General features: G+C 36.2%; 1 protein-coding gene across 1 annotated transcript in view; it reads left to right on the top strand.

The window, feature by feature from the left end:
- Positions 1–25,729, top strand: part of LOC136833126 (G-protein coupled receptor GRL101-like) — a 692,174-nt gene that overhangs the window by 592,440 nt on the left and 74,005 nt on the right. The window contains exons 14-16 of the mRNA XM_067094785.1: positions 525–596; positions 24,889–24,960; positions 25,364–25,435. Coding sequence (XP_066950886.1) covers positions 525–596; positions 24,889–24,960; positions 25,364–25,435 — 216 coding nt within the window. The remainder of the gene's footprint in view (positions 1–524; positions 597–24,888; positions 24,961–25,363; positions 25,436–25,729) is intronic.

The raw sequence follows: 25,729 nt of genomic DNA, 5'->3' as shown, positions 1-25,729 counted from the left end.
TATTCTATCGATTAACATGGGTATCCTACACCTATAATGGGGGCAGGACAGTTGCCAGTGCTAGAACATTCACCTTAAACTCGTGTACTTGACGATGCTCATATAAACCGAGACTTCAAGCGAAAGGAGCAAAAATGTGAGTAGCATTTTATGACACTCGTGACTAGCCGCAGACGAAAAAGTGAAAAAAGGGTGATTAAAGTAGTAGTTCTGTTTCAGAACAGAGACAGTGCCAGTAGATATCTGTAAATCCAGTTTCTTGCAACTCTTTAACCTATTTTAAGGAAAACCTAAGGCTATTTGCGGACGATGATGCCCACTTCCAAAATGTGGTAGTATGGATTATAGAGTTGCATACTTTCACAAGTACAAACCTTGATATTACCTTTTTGAATTATATAGTGCGTAGCATAAGTCTTTGATGGATTTAAATCTTGCAAATAGAGTCAGAAGAATGATAGCCTTCTCTTCCGCTTACAGTAGATGTATAAGATGACATAATCGCCAATTCTTTTTCTTTCCAGTGACCTGAGCAGTCAACAACTAAGAGAGATCGCCCCCAGAGCTTTTGTGGGACTAAGAAACTTAACTACGTTGTAAGTACTGTAATTATGTTGTTCACCACATGCCTCCACTACATTCTAAGGACAGTAATCATGCTATTTGCTTTATACCTCTGAATAACGCATAGCCGTGAAAGTATCATTCCCATTGCACTAAAAGATTTCGAAAGAAAGGGTGCGGTCGGTAAACACAGCTTCCACACATGACATTTTTATTTATTAGTATTGCCAATGGCCGTATGCAATGTACCAAGCGTATTATGCATGAAATGACGTTTTAATCATATAACCAGGCCACAGTTCTTTTGCAAAATTTACTTCTTGCGGTTTTTGAATAATTGTATGATCTGCAGAGATTCGGGTCTGATTCAAGTGCCATTTTTAAGAAAAACATTCCTACTAAGAGTTTGTTGTGGATATAATATAACTTGCGCGGGGAGCCCTTTCACAACCACGTCTGTCAGAAAGATGCGGGAAGGTGATAATTTTATGAGGCTGTCCCACTCCTTCAACTTGGTATTCATGAGGCATCCTTCCTTGCATCCCGTGGTTAAAAGAAAAAAATATTCATAATGATTGTAATCAAAATCAGAATCATTATCGGTGATGTTTTGAAATTTTGTTTGTGTATGAAGTCTGTCGTATTTCAGGGTTGCGCCGTGCTAGATTATTCGTAAGAATTCATACGTTTTCCTCTACTTACAGGTTATTACATTTACCCTTCTGCATAGCGCTTTTCGTAATATTAATAATCATATGATAAAGCGAGACCATTAGCCAACAACGTATATGTATGTGTCTGGATATAATTATAACCACTCTATATCAAAAGGGTTTTCATGCTGTTGTAAATAATGAAACATTTTCTTTTAACACTTCGTATCATGTTACTGTTAAAGGGGAATCAAGTCGTACATAATACGAGTATTTACAACTCAAAAGCTTTCTTGAGGGAGCATTTTTTAAATCATTTCAATTGCCTTCACCAACGTCACCCCTGTAAAGCTGTAGACTCATTTGGGGTGATAATGACCGAATATTCACGGAAAGGAAATATTTTTATGATTTCCCCTCGGAATAAAAGCTTGCGAGGGTATCCAATTTCAAGGATTTCACAGCGTGACTTGGATCTCACAGAAAAGCCAGGATAACTTAGTTTTGGTCGGGAAGAACTTCAAGCGAATTAAGATTGAAATGCATCGTCTCGGTCGGGTGGTGGAGAGCAAAGGTCCACACCAGAGCGTTTATTCCCTCCAGCACTGGATTCACCTAAAGCAACCAGCTAAGGTTGAAGTGGTATCGTATGCTTATTGGAAAGTTTATCTTTTTTCATTTTTAAGCTGAGGCCGATGGGGTGGTCAACCTTATACCCACATATAAAAACGGCCAATAAAAAGAGTAGGGCTTAGCCTCCTTTAATGAAGATGAAAGATGACAAGTTTCAGAGAAAACGGAAGGAGGGAGAAAATTCCAGGTTGGTATAACAATAGGATGCTAGGTTACACATCACTTCAGCTGGAATGGCTTTTTGAGAAGCCTAACAACACAATCAAGATTTGAGTGAATAATAAAAGCAAGTTGCTTACTTTGGAAGTTCAGGACGCATGGCTAAGCTGCTTACGAATAAAAGAAAATTAATCGTAAAAGCTAGGAGAATGGAACTTCTTTGAACATTAGGATGAAAATGGAGCAGTAGAGAATTCTCTTCGGATAAGCTTCCGAATCTTAGAAATGCGAGGGTAAAAGTCTCTCTCTCTCTCTCTCTCTCTCTCTCTCTCTCTCTCTCTCTCTCTCTCTCCGATAGTCATATTACACTCATACTCTGAACTTTTCTGTATTACCTCCCAGTAAAAATAGTTCTTATCCTTTTAAACCGTCAGTACTCTGCGGGCTTTCGTACAATCTTTCATGGAAAATCCTTCGGTATCAACTGGGGTTGGCAGACGCTGAGTATTCAAGGTTCTTGTTGTATTTTTATCCGCCCTGTTCTTATTTGCTTTTTGTGTGTCCGCTTTGCAATATGATTTTTGCAGAGACGTCTTTGATGGACTTTAGAAGATACTTGTCTTAGATAATAAATGGTCCTGGATTACTTGGATAAAAATCGACAGAATGAATACCAGAATATATTTTTGGCGGTTCTTCTGTCCGCCATTAATATTCAGACCTGTCTATTAACACTAGAAATATTATGAACTGAAATGTTCCATGTTTGTAAAGATATTTCGCAATTTGGCTTACTTTGTGGTAGAGTATTTCACGGTCGTGATTATTACTGATTATTCTTTCTGCCAAGTTTAATGAAAGATTTGTATCATCTTTTCCCAAGGATTAATGAGGACTTCTCTTTCTAACCCAGATCAGTAGGACATTTATGGCACTGGTAATTCCGGGTTTCACGACGTAAACTTTTCTCGTTGTTGAGAGTAATCACACGGCGGTGTTATGATACTGGCTCTTGTATACTCAAGTTCTGTGAGAGTTATCTTTGTTGTAAAATCTGTGAAGACGACACGATCATCATTACTCAATAGATGTATTATTTACTTGATGTTAGTGTTATCTGTTTCTATTAAATAGATATCTATTCACAGAAAAGATTTTATGATAAGAGTACATGTCTTAAGAACTTAATGATTCAGCACTCGTAATGAAAATAATAACGACGACTAAACGGAAATGCGAAAAAGAAGCTATTTTTTCAGGCGTGAAGCAGGCAAGCGTGGCATTTAGAGATCAATAAAGTGTGATCTGTTTCCATCTAGTAAAAATAATATTTTGGAAAAATAGTATGTTTTCAAGTATAAACGTCACCATTATTCTGTTTAGTATAGAGGTAAGCACCTAGGCACACTCATTAAAGCCAACAGGATGGATTGTTTTATTTATGAAACGTGTCCCTATAACAGTGCAGGCTGTGTTCTGAGAAGGGAAGTCGTGGCGACTCTATTTCAGCACGAGGCCCTGGTTGTTTATAAAGGATGAGTAGCCCAGGTTTTGATGTGAAATAATTAGATAAAAGCTGAAACTTTGCACAAATGTAGAGATATGTAACATGAACAACATATTGGCAAACTTCAAGATAATCTGGGACACATTTGTCAACATTTGTTGTTCCTCCATGCAGTCATAGGTTGTGACACAACATCAGCTATGTATGGGAAGGGGAAGAAGAAGTCATTTAACATCAAAGACTAGGCAAGACATGTGTGACACAGTCTCTATATATTTAATAACCTTGCAGCATCTAAAGATGAAGTGGCCAAAGCTGGTGAAGCTTTCTTCCTTTCTGTGTACGGAGCAGTGAAAGCTGACAGATGTCAAACCTTGGATAAGTATCGCTTTTATGAGTACAGGAGAACGGTAGCAAAAATGTCGATCAAATCTGTATTTAATCTCTCTACATTGCCACCAACAAGCGATGCAGCTCGCTTGCACTCTTTCAAGGTGTTCTTGCAAGTACAAAATTGTCATGGCAACCATCTCTCTCCAGTCGAATGGGGATGGGAGGCCTCCGGAATTGGACTGAAACCAATACCTTCTATTAATCCTCCAGCTCCAGATGAACTGTTATACTTAGTCAGCTGTAACTGCCGCAATGGCAGTCACCATCAATGTGAATGTAAGAGGGCTGGTTTATTGTGTTTATCCATGTGTGGTCAGTGCCATGGAGATGGATGTGAAAATTCCCAACTATCTGAGGAAAAAGATGAACTGGATAGTGAGATGATATGTCATTTGTTTTGAAGCATGCACGTGTGCTAAGTTCATGTGGTATTTACATATGATTCAAAATTTTAATTGATTCAATTTTAATTACTCTCATTAGTACCTTCATGGCATTTTTACTGGCTATGTATTTAAAACAAACATACTGTCGTCCTTCACGTGTTTGTGCGTTTCATTTTGTATATTTCTTTGTTATCTCAACTGAAATATTTTTTCTATCTTTTTAGTTTAAGATTTAGATGTTGGAATAACAGAATATTTACTACATAACTGTACACAAGATGTTTGTGTGATATAGTTCATTAATATAAAAAACTTCTACTTTCGCGTGCATCCTATGTGATTATAAAAAATTTTTATGCACCAGTTTCTATCACTATAATTTCCGAGATCATTAGTGAACATAATGCAACAATGTATAAAAAGACATTTCTGTTCAGTAACTTGAGTGGAGCGATAGTAAAGTAAGTCTATCTTTTAATTAGAAAAACAAAAGTTACTGTTTGATTTGTCTTGCCATTTCCCATATTGAGTTTCTGTTTATTTACGGTGATAACTACTTTATTTTTCAAATATGTACAAACTTGTGCATATATTTGAAAAGAAGATGATTTTTTCTATAACTTTTGTTTCGAAACATTTGGTCATACAGACCACCAGTTCTGTGGAAATTATTTTTGAAAATAAAGTTATAGGATTAGTTTCACTATTTTTATTCTTATTTCATATAAAATGCCTTAATTTTGTAAAACAGACTACTCGTTCCTATTAAGAAATAAGTTCTAAACAACTTTTACTGGGTGATGTTTTTGATAAAACCATTATTTTACGAGATATTTGAATTCTAAGCGAATTCCAATTTGGCGGTCATTTTCTAATATGGCGGCTAACGCAAGCTTGGGAGGCCACGGGGACTTTTGATATGTTGTTCATGTCACATATCTCTACATTTGTGCAAAGTTCCAGCTTTTATCTAAGTATAGCACTAAGACCATGTGTTTTTGCCTAACGCTCCTGGGCTATTGGATTTGCAGGCTCTCCTATGTGCTACCCACAGAGTTCGGTGACAAGCAGAGCGTCACCATCAGAATTGGAGGGGAGAAGGCGAGCCTGCTGCATGATAAAGTGCTCTTTTTCCCTGGTATCTAATAATCGACGCCATGATGTCCACTACTCGGATTTCAGTTTGTTGCCATTTTGTTTATTTTTCATGGTTGTGGAGATTAAACATTTCTAACATGCTTGCTTTGTGTTAGAAGTGGGCCGGTAGTTGTGTTGGTGTTGATGTATTTCTCGTAACCGATGGCATTTACAGCTAGTGTGAAGGCGCTTTTTTCCTCTGTGGCATCTCCTAAAAACCTTAATATCAAGGAAAACTGTTTCAATTAGGAAACTTCTGTCTGAAGAAACAGGCATCAACGTCCGATCCCATTTTCATTCACATTCACAGTGGTCCTAAGAAAGGATGATATAGATCACGACAGTCAGCTGATACCGTTTTTGTTCAGCATTTCACCTTCTTCATATAATACTACAACTACTACCCTTTCTTTTGGCCAGTCTCTTACGGAACGGGTTTCACGTACGCCAAATTGCTTTGATATACGCATAAAGAAATACATACGCGCGCGCGCGCACACACACACGCACATGGGAGATTGAGAGACAGAAGGAGAATTTGGGCGTCTATAATTAAAATTTCTATAATCGTTGCTGGAGCAAATTATATAATGAATGCTCCAATGGAGAAAGCGGTTCGTTGATAACATATCCGAACTCTAAAAATAAGAATCTTTTACCATTAGCCGCCTATCGACTATCGACTATATATATATATATATATATATATATATATATATATATATATATATATATATATATATATATATATATATATATATATATATATATATTATATATATATTTATATATATATATATATATATGTGTGTGTGTGTGTGTGTATATATATATGTGTGTGTGTATGTATGTATATATATATATATATATATATATATATATATATATATATATATATATATATATATATATATAGTGTCATCTTAAGCCGAGAAGAAATGCCATATTCTGAAGTGGGTTAAGCCAAAGATCGCAGCCTACCTCTGCCCCCTCACTTACCTATTCTCTATAGAGCTCGTTAGCTAATGGTACCAAGTTTAAGTTCAAAGGGCAATGCCTCAAAGTCGCATTCCCCTCTACTTCACGAATTGAATACTTCCTTGATCCCCAAAACAAGGAACAAATCAGGATGAGAAAACAGAGGTAAATTGAAGTCGTGTTCTAAGGCCATTTGTTACTCTGTGAGAATGATGGGGAATTTTGGATTTAATGTGGAACGTCTATGTAGTGCACGCGGTGAAGCGCTAAGATTCCGTGATGTGAATGACTCAAAACAAAGCTGTGAAACGCCATAAGTCTTCAAAGTTATATCAGTAAAATTGTCTGTCCTTAAGACTGAAATACTATAGATAGATCGTGAGGTACCAGTTAAAGGGAGATCATTTGAAATAGCAAGAGGAGGAACTGACGAGATAAAAACACTAAATCGCCAGAATGTTTTAGGGTTATACCAAAATTAACAACCAACAAAATATGAAAATTACGTCCCTTTCAAGTTCTTGATATTCCTAATTGAAATAGCGGACCAATTTATTGAGGTTTTGTTCAAATAATCATAAAAGATTTACGTAAATGAAAATTACACTCATGTAAAAGGATATTAAAGTCTTGACGCCATCATGATAGCAGTTAACTTAGGTTTCCATCTGCAGGTTCATCAATCTTCCCCATTCCAATTCTCCCAGCTGTCAAGTCTCCCATCCTTCAGAATTCTAGTGTATCGCTTCCTTTCGGAGTAGGACCCACTTTTTTTTATAAGCGTTTGTCCCATAAGCCTTTGAAATAAAATGTCTGTTGGGTTGACGTCATTTAGAAGCGTTACCACCTGAAGTGGTATTTTTGATAGAGAAATTGCTAAACAGATATACATAGATCGAGTAACATTTTTATTCATATCACTAAACTCATAAGAAACTTGACGTTGGGTGACTTTTCAGGCTTTGCAAGGCATGCCAACAGTTTGAAACAACGAGGTGAATAAATAAAGTACATGAAGATTGATGCTTTTACTCAGATATCTTTGAAGCAGTTCTTGTTTCTTTGGCGAAGATTCCAGTTTTATTATACATTCAGTTTACGTAACTTTTAAATCTAAACCAGATTAATTTTGATTTTCAACGATTTTTTCAATGCCTATAGATTTTTATATCATGGGAGGCGGCGATACACCAGCATTGCTATCATGACTACGTCAAGACTTTCATATCCTTTTACATGAGTGTACTGTTCCTCTACATACATATTTTAGACATCAAGTTAGAACATTATCCTACTCCTTTAGAATTATAACGATCTTGGATTAGAGGCGCAAAACTTGTGACTAAATTTTACTAAGCGTAATCTTTAGATGCCGTCCCGAGCTTTAGAGTTCATATTTTCCAAAGTGTGTAAGCCTCAGCGTAGTTGATCTCACGCCATTTCTCCAAAGTCTGCAAATACCCTAATATCGCAATATGATAAAACAGTACGATTCAGTTGGCTTATGACCCCGCAGTAAATATAAGCCGTTGATTAAATCATTTTTGTAATTCGCAGGCACCTTGACAGCGTTACTCAAATGATTTCCATGCTAATTGGAAAGTCGCAAACATTTTTCATTGATAAAGTCTGCTTTTTTTGAGAAGTCCAAAAATATATAACAAAAAATAAAGAACGAATATAATAACGTAGCATGTCCGTAATTATGAAGTTGGATTGTGCTAAACCCGTTTCTTGAGTTTTTTTTTTTTTTAAATATGATGGGTAGTTACCTATACCCCTGTAATTTATCCTTACATGGGGGGAGATAGGTAATGAACAGAGCAGTGATCTGTGCTGATCAACTAAATCTCCAGTATTTTAAGAAACAATTTATAAATTTATAAAACTTCAGAGGGGAAAGTTCATTGTTAAGAAATAATGAAAACAAATAATGAATACATGATCACTAATTGGGTATTTCTAAGTATTGGCTCCACGCCTGTTTTTACCTTGGAAACAGGTTTTTTTCCACACTTTTATGACTGCTGATAATGGAGGTGATTTTGTTTGTTGTCGGCCAACTGTTATTTGCCCCTTAGGGCAGAACAGAGAAACGGAGCGGACACGATTACGTTGTGGAAGCATCCTATGGAGGAGGAAAATGCCAGGGAGCCATCCATCACTGGGAGGGAGCGGCTGAAACGGGGGAGGTAACCGGGGGCAGGGATGGAGAAAGTTCCTCACGTCCCCCAACAGCGGGGGAAAGTGAGGAGTGGCGTAAGTGAGGAGTGGGAGGAGGAATGAGCAAAGAACGCATTGGGAAGAAGAGTGGCTAGCAACGAAACAGTTGGTGGGGGGGGGGGACACAACACTGCCTGGAAATGGGCAGGGGGACAAAGAACATGTGGCCGACAAAAATAAAATTTCACCTCCTTTACCAGCAGCCCTAAAAGTGTAGAAAAAACCAGTTTCCAAGGTAAAAACAGTCACGGAGATGTACTTAGAGATGCCTGGAAGAAGCAATCTGTAAAAAAAAGAATAAAGACACTCGCCAAACTTAGAAACGGACAAGGTGAAAAGACCTTACCTTAGGGACTAGGTGGGTAAAGGTCAGCTGCTGCCTTCAAAAATGCATGGAATCTGGTGCTGGGGTCCTGGAAGTGGATTTTAAAGTCGGCTACTGACAGGTAGTCTACAAAATTGTACTTCCTCCTGCCTAATCGGCGGGTGCTGGCCCTCAACTCCCGCCACCTCCTCTCAATGGTGTTGGTGTGGGCACCAGTTTCTGGGTCGACGAAGTTGAGGGAGTGGTTGACCCTTAAGTGCCTATAGCCTTCGGTTTCGAGGCAGTCGCAGGCCTTCCAGCAGTCTGAAATGACAGTCGTACCGGGCTCTATGAAATCTTTAATTATAGTTACCAAAGTCCCGGCACTCCTGCCTCCCACAGGCACAACAAACAAGTCCCGCGTTTCCCTGCAGATGGCCCCAAATACCCACTGACCCTCAATTACCCTCCCTGCGTTGTATTTCCTCTTGCCGAACTTGGCTTCGTCAATTTCGACAGTCGTGCCGGGGCCACCAGTCCTCCTTTTTTGCTTTATGCATCAATTGACTATTATCTTACGAGTGAAACTAGACCAGTCATTAATGGCAATGTTGCTCAGACTAAGTTCCGATTTAGCAGCGCTGTAAGAGAACCAGTCCGAGATGTATATAAAGCAAAAAAAAAGTACAGTTTCAACGTCGAGGCAGGAACCAGAAAACCAGGTTTTGCAGAATAGCAACTCATAAAAGTTACACCTTTTCCGTCCCTTCTTCTGCAGAGTGGAGTAGGTTCTGTTGCACCTAAATGCTTTCCTCTGCATGTCAAGGCGGCACATCCTACCACACCTGGGGCAAAAGCATTGTAATTTCAAAAGGCCATGATCCTGGCAGAGTTTAATTAAATGCTCGTAATTCCCCTAGTAGAGCACACAAAAGTCATGATAGTTGCCGTAACAGTTAACGCAAGTCACAGGAAGGGTGTGCCAGGTTACAGGCTCAGATGAACGCGATGTGGATGGCAAGGATTCAGCCATTATACTGAACTGGAACATGCAGTAAGTGAATGATTTAAGATGTAGGCCTGGGTCGCAGATAAGGGTTGTGGTGGGTTGAGAGCTGGGTTGTTGGGGGTAATGACGCCAATGGGAAAGGGGGAAAAAGGGTTTGTGTGAGGAACTTCTCAGGGAGCGAGGAAAGTTTCGTGACGGTAACAGGAAGGGAGGCTTTAATGCCAGAATAGTCAGAAAGTTGTAAAAGTTGCTAAAAATTACAGCAGGTTAAAGAAAAAGCTTTGTGGGGGTTATGATAGTATTGCAACCAAACTAAAACAGCACGGGGCTTCATGATGGTTCATTTCCGGTCCGAACTCTAGTACTAACCTGAACAATGATTCATGTACACTTTCGCTGTGTCGAGTACTACCCCTGGGGGTCAAATGTATTTCGCAGTGTTAAGTACGGGTCCCTGGGGGATCAAATGTCCCTTTAAATGTCACTGAGTGTATTTCGCAAAGTTGAATCTTAGAAAGAATCCTCAGTCATTTATATGTATTTTATTTTTCGTTGTGGTAAATATTAGTTTGTGAAAATTATGTTTGAAGAATATTGTTTTCATGGGCCACCCATACACTTTCGCGTGTTTAGTACTAGCCCTGGGGGTCAAATGTATTTTGCCATGTTTAGCACTAGTCCCCGGGGGATGGAATGTTCCTTCAATTGTCAGTAAGTGCATTCGGGAAAATTGAAACTTAGAAAAAAATCCTCAATCATTTACATGTATTTTATTCTCTGTTGTCATAAATTTTAGTTTGGGAGAGTTATATATAAAGGATGTTATTTTCATGCATAAGTAAAGCACACTGACAATTTCTTGCACTTGCCGGGCGGGTATGAACTGTTCCAGTGCAAACGGACGGACCCAAGGGTTGGAAAGGGGAAGCTGTAACTTGTGAAGATCGTGTATGGAAACCCCCCACAGTCCCTCCAATGCCGGGAGACTCTTCTCCGTCCCTCCCTGAAATCCCCCTTTCCCTCAAAGTTCATGTAGGGTGCAGCAACAATTTCGGAGTGTTTTGAACTGTAATGTCGTGACATAACGTTTATGTGGTAAACGTCACGTGTGGGGAATGCATTAACGCACACAATTGAGAATTAGGAACTCAAAATAAAGTTGAGCAGGAAGGAAAGCAGGTTATGAAAAACGTAAACAGAAAGGAATGTTAGCATCTTTGAGTGTGAAACCCCCCAATGTTCGCCCCCTTTTGTAACCATCCGTTCGGTCTGCATTACAGAGAATTAGGTTTTCTTCAACGCAGAGTTAACAGCATAACGTGATTGGTTGGATAAGTGTTTTTAAGGCCAGGACCCCCAAGGCCCCCTGTTTCCTCAGTAAGGAGGCGGGCCGTGAACCAAAAGCTCGCTTATAAGAGTGCGCATGCTCAACAACATTCGGAACAGTAGTAGTAATGAAAGGGTTTGTCTTTGTAACAGCTCATCTGGTCGTCTTGTTGTTTCTGTTTGTTTTGGGGCTTTTAAACAGTAAAGTTTGGGTGTTTTCTCATTACCCGTGGTCTACCCAACCCATAACCCCACTTTCCCAAGGAGTCCCCTAAATTGTAGGATAGTAACAAGCGGGAAAGCAAATCACCCTGTCTCGGAGGTATACCCGACCCATAACCCCGCTTTCCCATTGGGTCCCCTAGCTTGTTGGATGAAGTTCTGCGGTTATTTACAGGTTAATTACAATCGTACGACAAAGGTTTAAGTTAAATCCATAATTAGCAACCAAAAAACTGTAGAAAAGGTAAGTTAAAAGGAAATCGCCGCCGAGGAGCTACTACTTAGATCTACCATATAGGTATATATACATATATATATAAATATATATATATATATATATATATATATATATAAATATATATGTATATATGTATATAAATATATATATATATATATATATATATATATATATATATATATATATATATATATATATATATATATGCATGTATATGTTTCAAAATAAAAGAAGCAAATATAAAATGGAAATTTAAATAGAAAATAGAGAATGGGAAATCAGAGAGAAAATGGGAACCGAACAGAAAACGTAAGTCAAAATTCCTCCGCAACCATTATCATTAACTATGTCATTTTAAACAGTACAAGATTATGACGTATAGTCTTAGAAAGTCTTAATCTCCTTCAACCACAGAATCATCACTTCTTATTAAATGCTCATTAACCCAGAGCATTGAGTCCATTGACCTGAGTTCACAGATGCGTCAGTGTGAAAAAAAACACATCCCACATAGGCTACATAAACAGAAAAGTTCATTGAAATGACATGGGTGAACTGGTAATAAAGAGAACCATAAAAAAAATAAATGGGCACAAAAAAACATAAAAGCAGGTAGCAAAAAGGAAACACAATTTCTCTCGGACCTGTAAAGACACAGTGTACAAAATATAATAACCAGGTTTTTTTAGAGTTCAGTACTCACTTTCAGCAAACAGGAGAATCCATCTCCAAAAAGCTACGTTTTACAGTTAACGAGCGCTAACAAAGTTCGTGTGAGAATGAACAATATTACACTACTTTCTTTCCAGCAAAACATACTGTCACCAAGCAACGTACGCCCAATTCTTGGTCGCGCCCATAAATCTGATCCTAACCAGATTAGAATGTCTCAACACCTGACAACCGGAACTTTCAGACCACATAAAGAGAGTCTCCATGCCCCAATCACGTCTTGTGATACATTTCATACGAGGTGAACGTTCGTGAGGAGATGAATCTGAATTTATGATATGCGAAAGAATTTCCGCTCAGTCTCTGGGCAAACAAATAGCTAATGCAATCCCAAAAGCCATTTGCTAAGTACACATCAGATGCATTAGTAAGACTGCTGAATCAACAATTCAGAACAACGTTCATATTCCTATCTAAATCTGTAATATATATATATATATATATATATATATATATATATATATATATATATATATATATATATATATATATATATATATATATATATATATACATATATATATACATATATATATATATATATATATATATATATATATATATTGTGTTGTCTCTGTTTTCGTAGAAGGTCTTACGTTCAAAAAACAAGAGCAACAGATTTTTTATATTAGCAGTGCAAATGAATAGAAAATACTAGATATATTTTGTATGTTGAATACAAAGGATAGGATTTCAAGATACATCTGATCCATCTGAATATGATATGATGTAGTATCGTAGATGTGGAAGTCCCTCTCTTCAACACAGTTAAACTTTCCTTTGCAGTTGCTATTTTTTGCTGTTTACTGACAATCAGCGAGCGCATGACATTCATTATTATGCTTGCAAGGACCACCTGCCAGTGCTTCATTATATTCGTTATCAAAATTGATTAATATTATAATCAGTTATTTCTGATTGCAAATTTATGGTTTACCAAGCCTAGTGACTTTTAATGGGACTGCAAGGGTTGACGGGGGGAAGGTGATCAGGCTGTGGAATCACGAAAGATGATCTCTGTGCAGAACGAGGCAGAACGTGAAGGATGAGGAAACTTTCATGGAACAAAAAATGTTTTGGGAAAGTCAGGTTTGGACACTCAAAATTTATCAATAGGTGTCCTGTTTAACTGATTAATGTACCTACCTACAACTCGTGACTTGGAATTTTTAGAGAGAGTAAATCCTATTCACGAACTTTAAATCGTGTGTCTAGCAGGGTTATCGGGCTAGCAACTTCATCCCTTGTCAATCAGATGCATAATAACAGAAAATTTTCATCCCCTGAGAATAAATTGTTGAGGGAAAGTTCTTCTCTCTGTCTGGATGTGTTAGAAAAACGAGAAAATTTGGTTGCACTTTAAATGCAGATAAGTGACAGAGATAGAGATAGTGCAGAATTCCTGGAGGAAATAAGCATACAGGTAGGTTAGTTCATGGAAATTAATTAACAATCTTGTTCATTTTCTATAAAAAAAATAGTGCTGACGTCATTTACATTTGATATTATGGAAACAGCCTTGCAATGTGATTACTTGCATATGAACTTTGACCAGTCGTAGGCATGCATTTCACGCAGTTTCCTGAATCAGTTATATCTTTAGTATTAAGAGGGGGGATAATTTACCTGTGTAAAGTGAGTTAAAATAAGTAATCATTTTTTTTTGTTTGGCAGCCATATTGATCCTCCGTGTTAAATTTTGTATCTATGTAATTAAACCTACTTCGATATACTGTAATTCAGATGTGCTCTTTGGATTCCCAAATCACCAAAACAGGTGTTTAGACATTAAATTTACTTTGGATTCCCAAAACAGGTGTTTAGACATTAAATTTACTTGTATAAAATAAATCACAGTGGATAATGGAGATTTTCATAGTATGGCAGCCATATTGGTCCGCCATCTTGGATTTTGAGTATGTAATCACTTCAGTATAATGAAAATATGCTAATTAGGCTTCCAGATCCCCAAAACAAGGTGTTAGGCAACAGCATTAATTATCTAACTAGTTTGAATAATGAAGAGTAACGGGTATTTTAAGGATTATAGACGCCATCTTAGAAATCAGACCTTTTGCATAGTCAGATTATGTTAGACTTTTGATATGTTATTAAGCACACCTGATACCACCATAACTAGTTTAGAAACCTTTTGTAGCAATTTTTTAGGGGTCAAACCTTATTTTCAGCCGACTATAGTTTTTAAGTCCAAAATACCCTAAATATCCCATGAACTCCCATAATTTTTAAGTCTAAAATACCCTACATATCCCATGAACTCCCATAATTTTTATGTCCAAAATACCCTACATATTCCATGAACTCCCATAATTTTTATATCCAAAATACCCTTCATATCATATGAACTCCCATAATTTTTATGTCCAAAATACCCTACATTTCCCATGAACTCCTATAATTTTTATATCTAAAATAACCTTCCTATCCCATGAGCTCCCATAATTTTACATCCAAAATACCCTTCATATCCCATGAACTCCCATAATTTTTATGTCCAAAATACCGTACATATCCCATGTTATGTCCAAAATACCCCACATATCCCATGAACTCCCATAATTTTCACATCCAAAATACCATACATATCCCATGAACTTCCATAATTTGTTATGTCCAAAATACCTCACATGTCCCATGAACTCCCATAATTTTTATGTCCAGAATACTCTACATACCCCATGAACTCCCATAATTTTTACATTCAGAATACCTTACATATCCCATGAACTCCCATAATTTTTATGTCCAAAATACCCTACATATTCCATGAACTCCAATAATTTTTATATCCAAAATACCATACATATCCCATGAACTCCCATAATTTTTATGTCCGAAATACCCTACACATCCCATGAACTCCCATAATTTTTATATCCAAAATACCCTTCATATCCCAGGAACTCCCCTAATTTTTACTTCCAAAATACGCTACACATCCTATGAACTCCCAAAATTTTTATGTCCAAAATACCCTACATTTTCCATGAACTCCCATAATTTTAATATCCAAAATATCCTTCATATCCCATGAACTCCCATAATTTTTATGTCCAAAATACCCTATATATCCCATGAACTCCCATAGTTTTTATATCCAAATACCATACATATCCCACGAACTCCCATAATTTGTATGTCCAAAATACCCTGCATATCCCATGAACTCCCATAATTTTTATGTCCAAAATACCCTACATATTCCATGAACTCCCATAATTTTCATGTCCAAAATACCCTTCATATCCCATGAACTCCCATAATTTTTACATCCAAAATACGCTACATATCCCATGAACTCCAATAATTTTTATGTCCAAAATACCCTACATATCCCATGAACTCCAATAATTTTTATGTCCAAAATACCCTACATATCCCATGAACTCCAATAATTTTTATATCCAGAATGCCCTACATATCCCATGAACTCCCATAATTTTTATGTCCAAAATACCCTACATATCCCATGAACTCCAATAATTTTTATATCCGAAATACCCTACATGTCCCATGAACTACCATAATTTTTATATCCAAAATACCCTTCATATCCCGTGAACTCACATAATTTTTATGTCCAAAATACCCTACAATATTCCATGAACTCCCATAATTTTATGTCCAAAATACCCCCATGAACTCCCATATTTTTATATCCATACCCTAACTCTCCATAATTTTTATGTCCAAAACCCTACCCTTCCCATATCCCATGAACTCCCATAATTTTACATCCAAAATACGCTACATATCCCATGAACTCAATAATTTTTATGTCCAAAATTTTTACCAAAATACCCCATGAACTCCCAAATAATTTTTATATCCAAAATACCCTACATATCCCATGAACTCCCATAATTTTTATATCCAGAATGCCCTACATATCCCATGAACTCCATTTTTTATGTCCAAAATACCCTACATATCCCATGAACTCCAATAATTTTTATATCCGAAATACCCTACATGTCCCATGAACTACCATAATTTTTATATCCAAAATACCCTTCATATCCCGTGAACTCACATAATTTTTATTTCCAAAATACGCTATATATCTTATGAACTCCCAAAATTTTTATGTCCACAATATCATACGTATCCCATGAACTCCCATAATTTTCATATCCAAAATACCTTTCATATCCCATGAAGTCCCATCATTTTTATGTCCAAAATACCCTACATATCCCATGAACTCCCATATTTTTTATATCCAAAATACCCTACATATCCCATGAACTCCCATAATTTTTATGTCCAAAATACCCTACATATCCCATGAACTCCCATAATTTTTATATCCAAAATACCCTACATATCCCATGAACTCCAATAATTTTTATGTCCAAAATACCCTACATATCCCATGAACTCCAATAATTTTTATATCCAAAATACCATACATATCCCATGAACTCCCATAATTTTTATGTCCAAAATTCCCTACATATCCATGAACTCCCATAATTTTTATATCCAAAATACCCTTTATTAACTCATAATTTTTACTTCCAAAATACCCTACATATCCCATGAACTCCCAAAATTTTTATGTCCAAAATGCCTCTACATATCCCATGAACTCCCATAATTTTTATATCCAAAATACCTCCAAAAGTCCCATAATTTTTTATGTCCAAAATCCCCAAATATTTATGAACTCCCATAATTTTTATATCAAAATACCCTACATGTCCCATGAACTCCCATAATTTTTATATCCAAAATACCCTACCCCATGAACTCCCATAATTTTTATATCCAAAACACCCTAAATCCCATGAACTCCCATAATTTTTATGTCCAAAATACTACATATCCCATGAACTCCCATCCAAAATATTTACATATCCATGAACTCCAATAATTTTTATATCCAAAATACCCTACATATCCCATGAACTCCCATAATTTTTTATGTCCAAAATACCCCCATGAACTCCCATATTTTTACATCCAAAATATGAACTCCCATAATTTTTATGTCCAAAATACCCTACATAAGTCCCATAATTTTTACATCCAAAATACCCTATGAATCCTCTCCAATAATTTTTTATATCCAAAATACAAATATCCCATGAACTCCCATAATTTTTATGTCCGAAATACCCTACATATCTCATGATGAACTCCCATAATTTTTATATCCAAAATACCCTACATATCCCATGAACTCCCATAATTTTTATGTCCAAAATACCCTACATATCCCATGAACTCCCATAATTTTTATATCCAAAATACCCAAAAATTACATATCCCATGAACTTCCATAATTTTTACTTCCAAAATACGCTACATATCCTATGAACTCCCAAAATTTTTATGAAAATACCATACCCATGAACTCCTTCATAATTGTAATATCCAAAATACCCTTCATATCCCATGAAGTCCCATAATTTTTATGTCCAAAATACCCCATGAACTCCCAGATTTTTATATCCAAATATGAACTCCCATAATTTTTATATCCAAAATACCCTACATATCCCATGAACTCCCATAATTTTTATGTCCAAAATACGCTATATATCCCATAAACTCCCATAATTTTTATATCCAAATTACCATACATATCCCATGAACTCCAATAATTTTTATATCCAAAATACCATACATATCCCATGAACTCCCATAATTTTTATGTCCAGAAATTCCCTACATATCCCATGAACTCCCATAATTTTATATCCAAAATACCCTTCATATCCCATGAACTCAATAATTTTTATATCCAAAATACGTTACATATCCTATGAACTCCCAAAATTTTTATATCCAAAATACCCTCATATCCCGTGAACTCCATAATTTTTATTTCCAAAATACGCTACATATCCTATGAACTCCCAAAATTTTATATCCAAAATACCTTTCATATCCAAAATAAGTCCCCATCCCATTTTTATGTCCAAAATACCCTACATATCCCATGAACTCCCAGAATTTTTATATCCAAATACCGTACATGTCCCATGAACTCCCATAATTTTTATGTCCAAAATACCCTACATATCCCATGAACTCCCATATTTTTTATATCCAAAATACCCTACATATCCCATGAACTTCCATAATTTTTATGTCCAAAATACCCTACATATCCCTTGAACTCCCATAATTTTTACATCCAAAATACGCTACATATCCCATGAACTCCAATAATTTTGATATCCAAAATACCTACATATCCCATGAACTCCCATAATTTTTATGTCCAAAATACCCTACATATCCCATGAACTCCCATAATTTTTATGTCCAAAATACCTATCCAAAATAATTTTTATATCCAAAATACCATACATATCCCATGAACTCCCATAATTTTTATGTCCAAATTCCCCAGAATACTCCCATAATTTTTATATCCAAAATACCCTTCATATCCTGTCCCATAATTTTTACTTCAAAATCCAAAATATGAACCCTTTTTTATGTCCAAAATGCCTCACGTATCCTATGAACTCCAATAATTTTTATATCCAAAATACCATATCCCATGAAGTCCCATCATTTTTATGTCCAAATACCATACATATCCATGAACTCCAATAATTTTTATATCCAAAATACCATACATATCCATGAACTCCCATAATTTTCATGTCCAAAATACCTTTCATATCCCATGAACTCCCATAATTTTTCCCATGTCCAAAATACCCAAATTATCCCATGAACTCCCATAATTTTTATATCCAAAATACCCTACATATCCATGAACTCCCATAATTTTTATGTCCAAAATACCCTACATATCCCTTGAACTCCCATAATTTTTACATCCAAAATACGCTACATATCCCATGAACTCCAATAATTTTCATGTCCAAAATAATCTACATATCCTATGAACTCCCATAATTTTCACATCCAGAATACCCTACATATCCCATGAACTCCCATAATTTTTATGTCCAAAATACCCTACATATCCCATGAACTCCAATAATTTTTATATCCAAAATACCATACATATCCCATGAACTCCCATAATTTTTATGTCCGAAATTCCCTACATATCCCATGAACTCCCATAATTTTTATATCCAAAATACCCTTCATATCCCGTGAACTCACATAATTTTTACTTCCAAAATACGTTACATATCCTATGAACTCCCAAAATTTTTATGTCCAAAATGCCTCACGTATCCTATGAATTCCCATAATTTTCATATCCAAAATACCTTTCATATCCCATGAAGTCCCATCATTTTTATGTCCAAAATACCCTACATATCCCATGAACTCCCAGAATTTTTATATCCAAATACCATACATGTCCCATGAACTCCCATAATTTTTATATCCAAAATACCCTACATATCCCATGAACTCCCAGAATTTTTATATCCAAAACACCCTACATATCCCATGAACTCCCATAATTTTTATGTCCAAAATACCATACATATCCCTTGAACTCCTATAATTTTTACATCCAAAATATGCTACATATCCCATGAACTCCAATAATTTTGATATCCAAAATACCCTACATATCCCATGAACTCCCATAATTTTTATGTCCAAAATACCCTACATATCCCTTGAACTCCCATAATTTTTACATCCAAAATATGCTACATATCCCATGAACTCCCATAATTTTTACATCCAGAATACCCTACATATTCCATGAAGTCCCATAATTTTTACATCCAAAATACCCTATGTATCCCATGAACTCCAATAATTTTTATATCCAAAATACCCTACATATCCCATGAACTCCCATAATTTTTATGTCCAAAATACCCTACATATCTCATGAACTCCCATAATTTTTATGTCCGAAATACCCTACATATCCCATGAACTCCCATAATTTTTATGTCCGAAATACCCTACATATCCCATGAACTCCCATAATTTTTATATCCAAAATACCCTTCATATCCCATGAACTTCCCTAATTTTTACTTCCAAAATACGCTACATATCCTATGAACTCCCAAAATTTTTATGTCCAAAATACCATACATATCCCATGGACTCCCATAATTGTAATATCCAAAATACCTTTCATATCCCATGAAGTCCCATAATTTTTATGTCCAAAATACCCTACATACCCCATGAACTCCCAGATTTTTATATCCAAATACCATACATATCCCATGAACTCCCATAATTTTTATATCCAAAATACCCTATATATCCCATGAACTCCCATAATTTTTATGTCCAAAATACGCTATATATCCCATAAACTCCCATAATTTTTATATCCAAATTACCATACATATCCCATGAACTCCCATAATTTTTATATCCAAAATACCCTTCATATCCCATGAACTCCCATAATTTTTATATCCAAAATACCCTGCATATCCCATGAACTTCCCTAATTTTTATGTCCAAAATACCCTACATATCCCATGAACTCCCATAATTTTTATATCCAAAATACCCTAAATATCCTATGAACTCCCATAATTTTTATATCCAAAGTACCCTTCATGTCCCATGAACTCCCATAATTTTTATGTCCAAAATACCCTACATATCCCATGAACTCCCATAATTTTTATATCCAAAATAACCTTCCTATCCCATGAACTCCCATAATTTTTATGTCCAAAATACTCTACATATCGCATGAACTCCCATAATTTTTATATCCAAAATAACCTTCCTATCCCATGAACTCCCATAATTTTTACATCCAAAATGCCCTTCATATCCCATGAACTCCCATAATTTTTATGTCCAAAATACCCTACATATCCCATGAACTCCCATAATTTTTATATCCAAATTACCCTTCATATCTCATGAACTCCCGTAATTTCTCAACTTGAGTCGTTACCATTCAAAGAACTCTTCCAGCTTCTGACAAGACAGGATCTGTCTTGTATAAAGCTTGAATGAAATTTACATGACAAACACCCTTTTCGTATGTTAGTCCCATGACTCTTCCTACTCCAGTGGTTTTTAGTTCCTATTGACAATCGTGCCTCGTGCTAGGAAGGCCAACATATCCTACATTTAGATGACACAGCCTCTCGATGGAAGACGATGCATGATTTCTTCCAGGTTAAATGTTACCAGTTTATCTGCTCAAAAATACCCAGGACATCTCTCGAGACACCTTAGCTAAACAACAGAATTGCTTATTGCCTTCCAGGGACTTTAGATCAGACTTCACATGAAGATTACTAGTATAAATCTCAAAACATTTTTAGCGATCTGTCAAAAAAGATATTCTTATGCGTTAAATAATGATTTTTCAAAAAATTTATCAAGTACCTTCGCCACACCTACTAAAACGTAGTTCCAACATTTTCAGAAATCACATACACCCCTGAGGCTATAACTACCCAAGCGTTATCTAAACACCATCAGCGGATCAGGCATTATTTTACACTTGGAAAGTTAGCTTTACAGCGAAAACTTAGGTATTCTAGGTATTCTGTTGATACATGTGTTAGTGTTATTCATATTAATGCAACTCATTTCCTCGAGTTGACAAAATATGTATGACGTGTGTTTAACCATCCGCAATTCTTGCTACACGATGTTCCCCAATGCTGTGATACGAGTTATTTTACCCAAGTAATGATGCTAAGAATAAATTTTTCTGCCCTGAGAGCACGGCTGTGCTGTTTACTTTCGAGTCGATGTTAAGCCGTCCACAAAGGAAATATTTCAAAATGGGCACGTCGTTCACGAAACACTAAATGATTATCATTAGTATTATTACTTTTCTGTTTTGGAACAACAATGCACGGTGAAGTGTCATTTCTCAATTAAGCTTAAGCAGAACCCAATAACAGCGCGTATGAAAAAGAAATAATTTTGCTCACGTTAAAACAATAAAACCTTGAACATCCATAATCACTTTCATGAAACTAAATGATAATGGGTAAATACATAGTGAAGTTAATATGAATCTGGCCTATTGTCGGTAAGGAGTCTGTCTTCAATATCTCGCATGAAGAGTCTGATAGAACACAACTGGTAAAGGAAGGGGTGCAAAAGTAAAGAAAAACTAATATTACCAAACAGGAGCAGAAGACGAAAAAACCGGCACCGCTGCCATTTCCTCAGAAAAGTGTTCCTGTTGCAGCAGTGACTGAAACTACCCTGGAATCAGTGTGGCACCAACGCTTCTTCTTTCTTTGATTCATCATTACGCTTGTTACAGCTTCTTTTATCATAAGGATTGTTGTTCTTGTAATACAGCGCTAAAGAAGAGCAAAAGTAAGGAAATAAATATGCTCATAATATTGGTAAGGAAGGCTGGAAATGTTTTGCTGTACGCAAAAAAAAAAAAAAAAAAAAAAAACTTTAGAATGTTTGATAAAAATAGTTAAATTTCATGCATCAGAAAATGTTTAAGATTACTTTTCTTAAAACAGTCACCTTCCACAATGGGACAGAATCCCTTATACAAATTGAAATCCCAACAAAAAAAGAGAGAAATACGTAGGTTGGAGGGCAACCCACATCAAGCAAAATATTTTTAAAATTTTCAGATCTAAAGAAATAATAAATCTGAACATTGAAAATTATTCCTAGAGAATTCATTGCTGCAGCAATTCATTCTTCACGAAATGTACACAAATATATCGTACTTTCTGAACTGAGTTAAGACATTCAGCACAACCAACAATTTCAGTGTTTGTATTTATCATACTTCATCCAGTTTCAAAATAAGTAGGACATACAGTAGCGTGGTTCACGGCTTAAAATTTCCGTCATCATCTCTAATGATTAGCCTTGCACTTCTTTCCGTGCCTGTTGTTTATTGATGTGGTTTTCATGTTCTCGGAGTTTAGTTTTAAATAAAACGTGCCTTCTTTCAGATGATTTGCTATAATAGGTCTGATTTGTACTGAACCTGTGGCAGGTTTATGTTTTTGACCTCTTCCCATTCTTTGTTTGCATTACATTCTGCCTCTGATTTTTGTTTTCCTGTCACATCCTGATGTAGGCTTCACTTTTTTCGTACCGGTTTTGCTTTACTTTGCACTCCATTTCTTTCCTGTTGTCTGCCTTACCCTGCTACGTTCTGGTTGGTTATTTACTTTCATTCTCACGTTTAAAGGGCGCTCATAAGCGGCAGAGTCAATGAACAGGCCATTGCACCGGCGTACAATGTACTAGAGACTGAATAAATATAATTATGGTCAGCGCCAAAGCCCATATCTCTACCCAAACTAGGGCCGGGAGAACCAGGCACTGGCTGCTGATGACAGGCTTATGAGTTCCCCAGAACCCCCATCCCTTGCTCACAGGAATGATAAGGTCATGTTTTGACAGTGAAATTTATCATACCACGATGAGGGCACCGGGAAGTCCAGGCGAAATTAATTGGGCTACCATAACCCTGTTTATTCTGGTATTTCTTGCGAACTTTACCCGTCACATTTTAGCTTTTACTCTTCTTCTGATGAAATATGGTCATACTGCAATATGGCCATACTGGTCTTGTATTCCATTTTTCCAACTGTCTTCTACTCTTTGGTGCCATGTTTTTGGTATCTTCATTATTCCTGTACTCTTTTTCTGAGTCTTACCATCATACTATGGCGGATTTTGGTCTGTGTCTGCCTCATTTTGGTCATTTTTATTCTCAAACTCATAGCAGAATGTCACTCACTTTGTCTCAGTCACATTTAAATTACACATTTACAAGGCTTTTGTTCTTTTGTGTTTTGGTTTGTTCGTGTGTTGATTTTCTTTTATGTTTTTGGCTTGTTTTTATTTCCTTGCTCATCTTATACGGTTATGCCTTGAAATGCGTATGATGTTTTCTCACCAAGGGTTGTTCATTCTGTGACATTTTATTCCCTTCGATATTTCAGACAGGCTAATCGCCAGGCTTCTTTTCCTAGCTTCGCGGTGCCTCATTTCTTTCTGGTGTATGTTTCCTATTTTTTTATTGGACAAGGTCATAAGGTTCGTTATTATTTGTTCGCATGGAGCAGTAAGAGCGTGGCACAAGTATGAAATGCCAAGAACAGAAATACACATAAGGATAAAATTTTAAAAATAACATGGTCACTTACAGACTTCATTGTAAAGTGGTTTACAAAACCGTGAGGAAGTGAGAACTAATTCCACACCACCAACCTCTCGTCCAGATTTTTTCCTTTATCAAAATAAAGCTGTTAACGCCAATTGTAGCATAATATTTTTTTTTATTGAACTCCATGCAGTATTTAGCCCCTTCATATTAATTACTCCATTAGTACACTATTGATAGACTTGTTTAGAATAGCTTTGGTGAGATGTGACTTATTGGCATCAAGTTTTGATAGACCTTTGTGTAGTATTTTGGCCTCTTCATATCAACCAGCCCTTTAGTGCATTATTGATAAACTTGATATACGGAAGTTATGGTGAAACGTGACTATTTTTTTTTTCTCAGGTATCTCTCAGACAACTACCTGGTGTCCCTTGATGAAGCCGTATTCACAGGCCTAAAGAATTTACAGAAACTGTAAGTATGTCCGGAACCAATTCAAGAACGTATAATGGTATTCTACTACTTACATACCTACTTATCAGGCCCCTTCACTTCTTCGTAAATGCGCGTGCTTCCAGGAATCACATCAGTAACATTGCTTTAAAAATCAGAGCTCAAAACGAAACGAAACCAGTGATTGAAAGAGTTTGGGGTTTACTTTTAATCCAGAACCAAATGGTTTATGGACGAGTCAGAGCAATTTAATTGGGAGCCGAGTTCGAGGGGGAGTTTGTCGAGTTGATAACTAAAATACACAATAGTGAGTACTTTTGATGAGAAAAAATATGGGTTAATATATACATATTTTGTGTTAGTTTCTAAATTGAATGCCTTAGTTGAGTATCTGTCATTTTCAATCATTGATTTTCTTACACAGGGATCTTACGAATAACGAGCTGGCAATATTGAGTGGACGGACGTTTAATGGTCTTCCACGACTGGCTCACTTGTGAGTATTTTTTATTCCATAGATACAAATAGTTCGTAAATATTTCTCTCTCTCTTTTACGCATATGTACTAATACACACGCTCAAACTTACACACTCGAAATTTGCCCCTACTTTTTATTCTTGCATATTTCGTTTGAAATTTGAAATCTCTCTCTCTCTCTCTCTCTCTATAACACGTTCGCACGCACTAACACACGCTTAAACTTACACACTCGAAGTCTGCTCCTCCTTTTTATTCCTGTATGTTTTAGTTGAAATTCTCTCTCTCTCTCTCTCTCTCTCTCTCTCTCTC

This window comes from Macrobrachium rosenbergii, chromosome 51 (genome assembly GCF_040412425.1).
Source record: "Macrobrachium rosenbergii isolate ZJJX-2024 chromosome 51, ASM4041242v1, whole genome shotgun sequence".
Taxonomy (NCBI): domain Eukaryota; kingdom Metazoa; phylum Arthropoda; class Malacostraca; order Decapoda; family Palaemonidae; genus Macrobrachium; species Macrobrachium rosenbergii.
The sequence above is the reverse complement of the archived record's forward strand: the minus strand, read 5'-3'. Positions and strand labels throughout refer to the sequence as shown.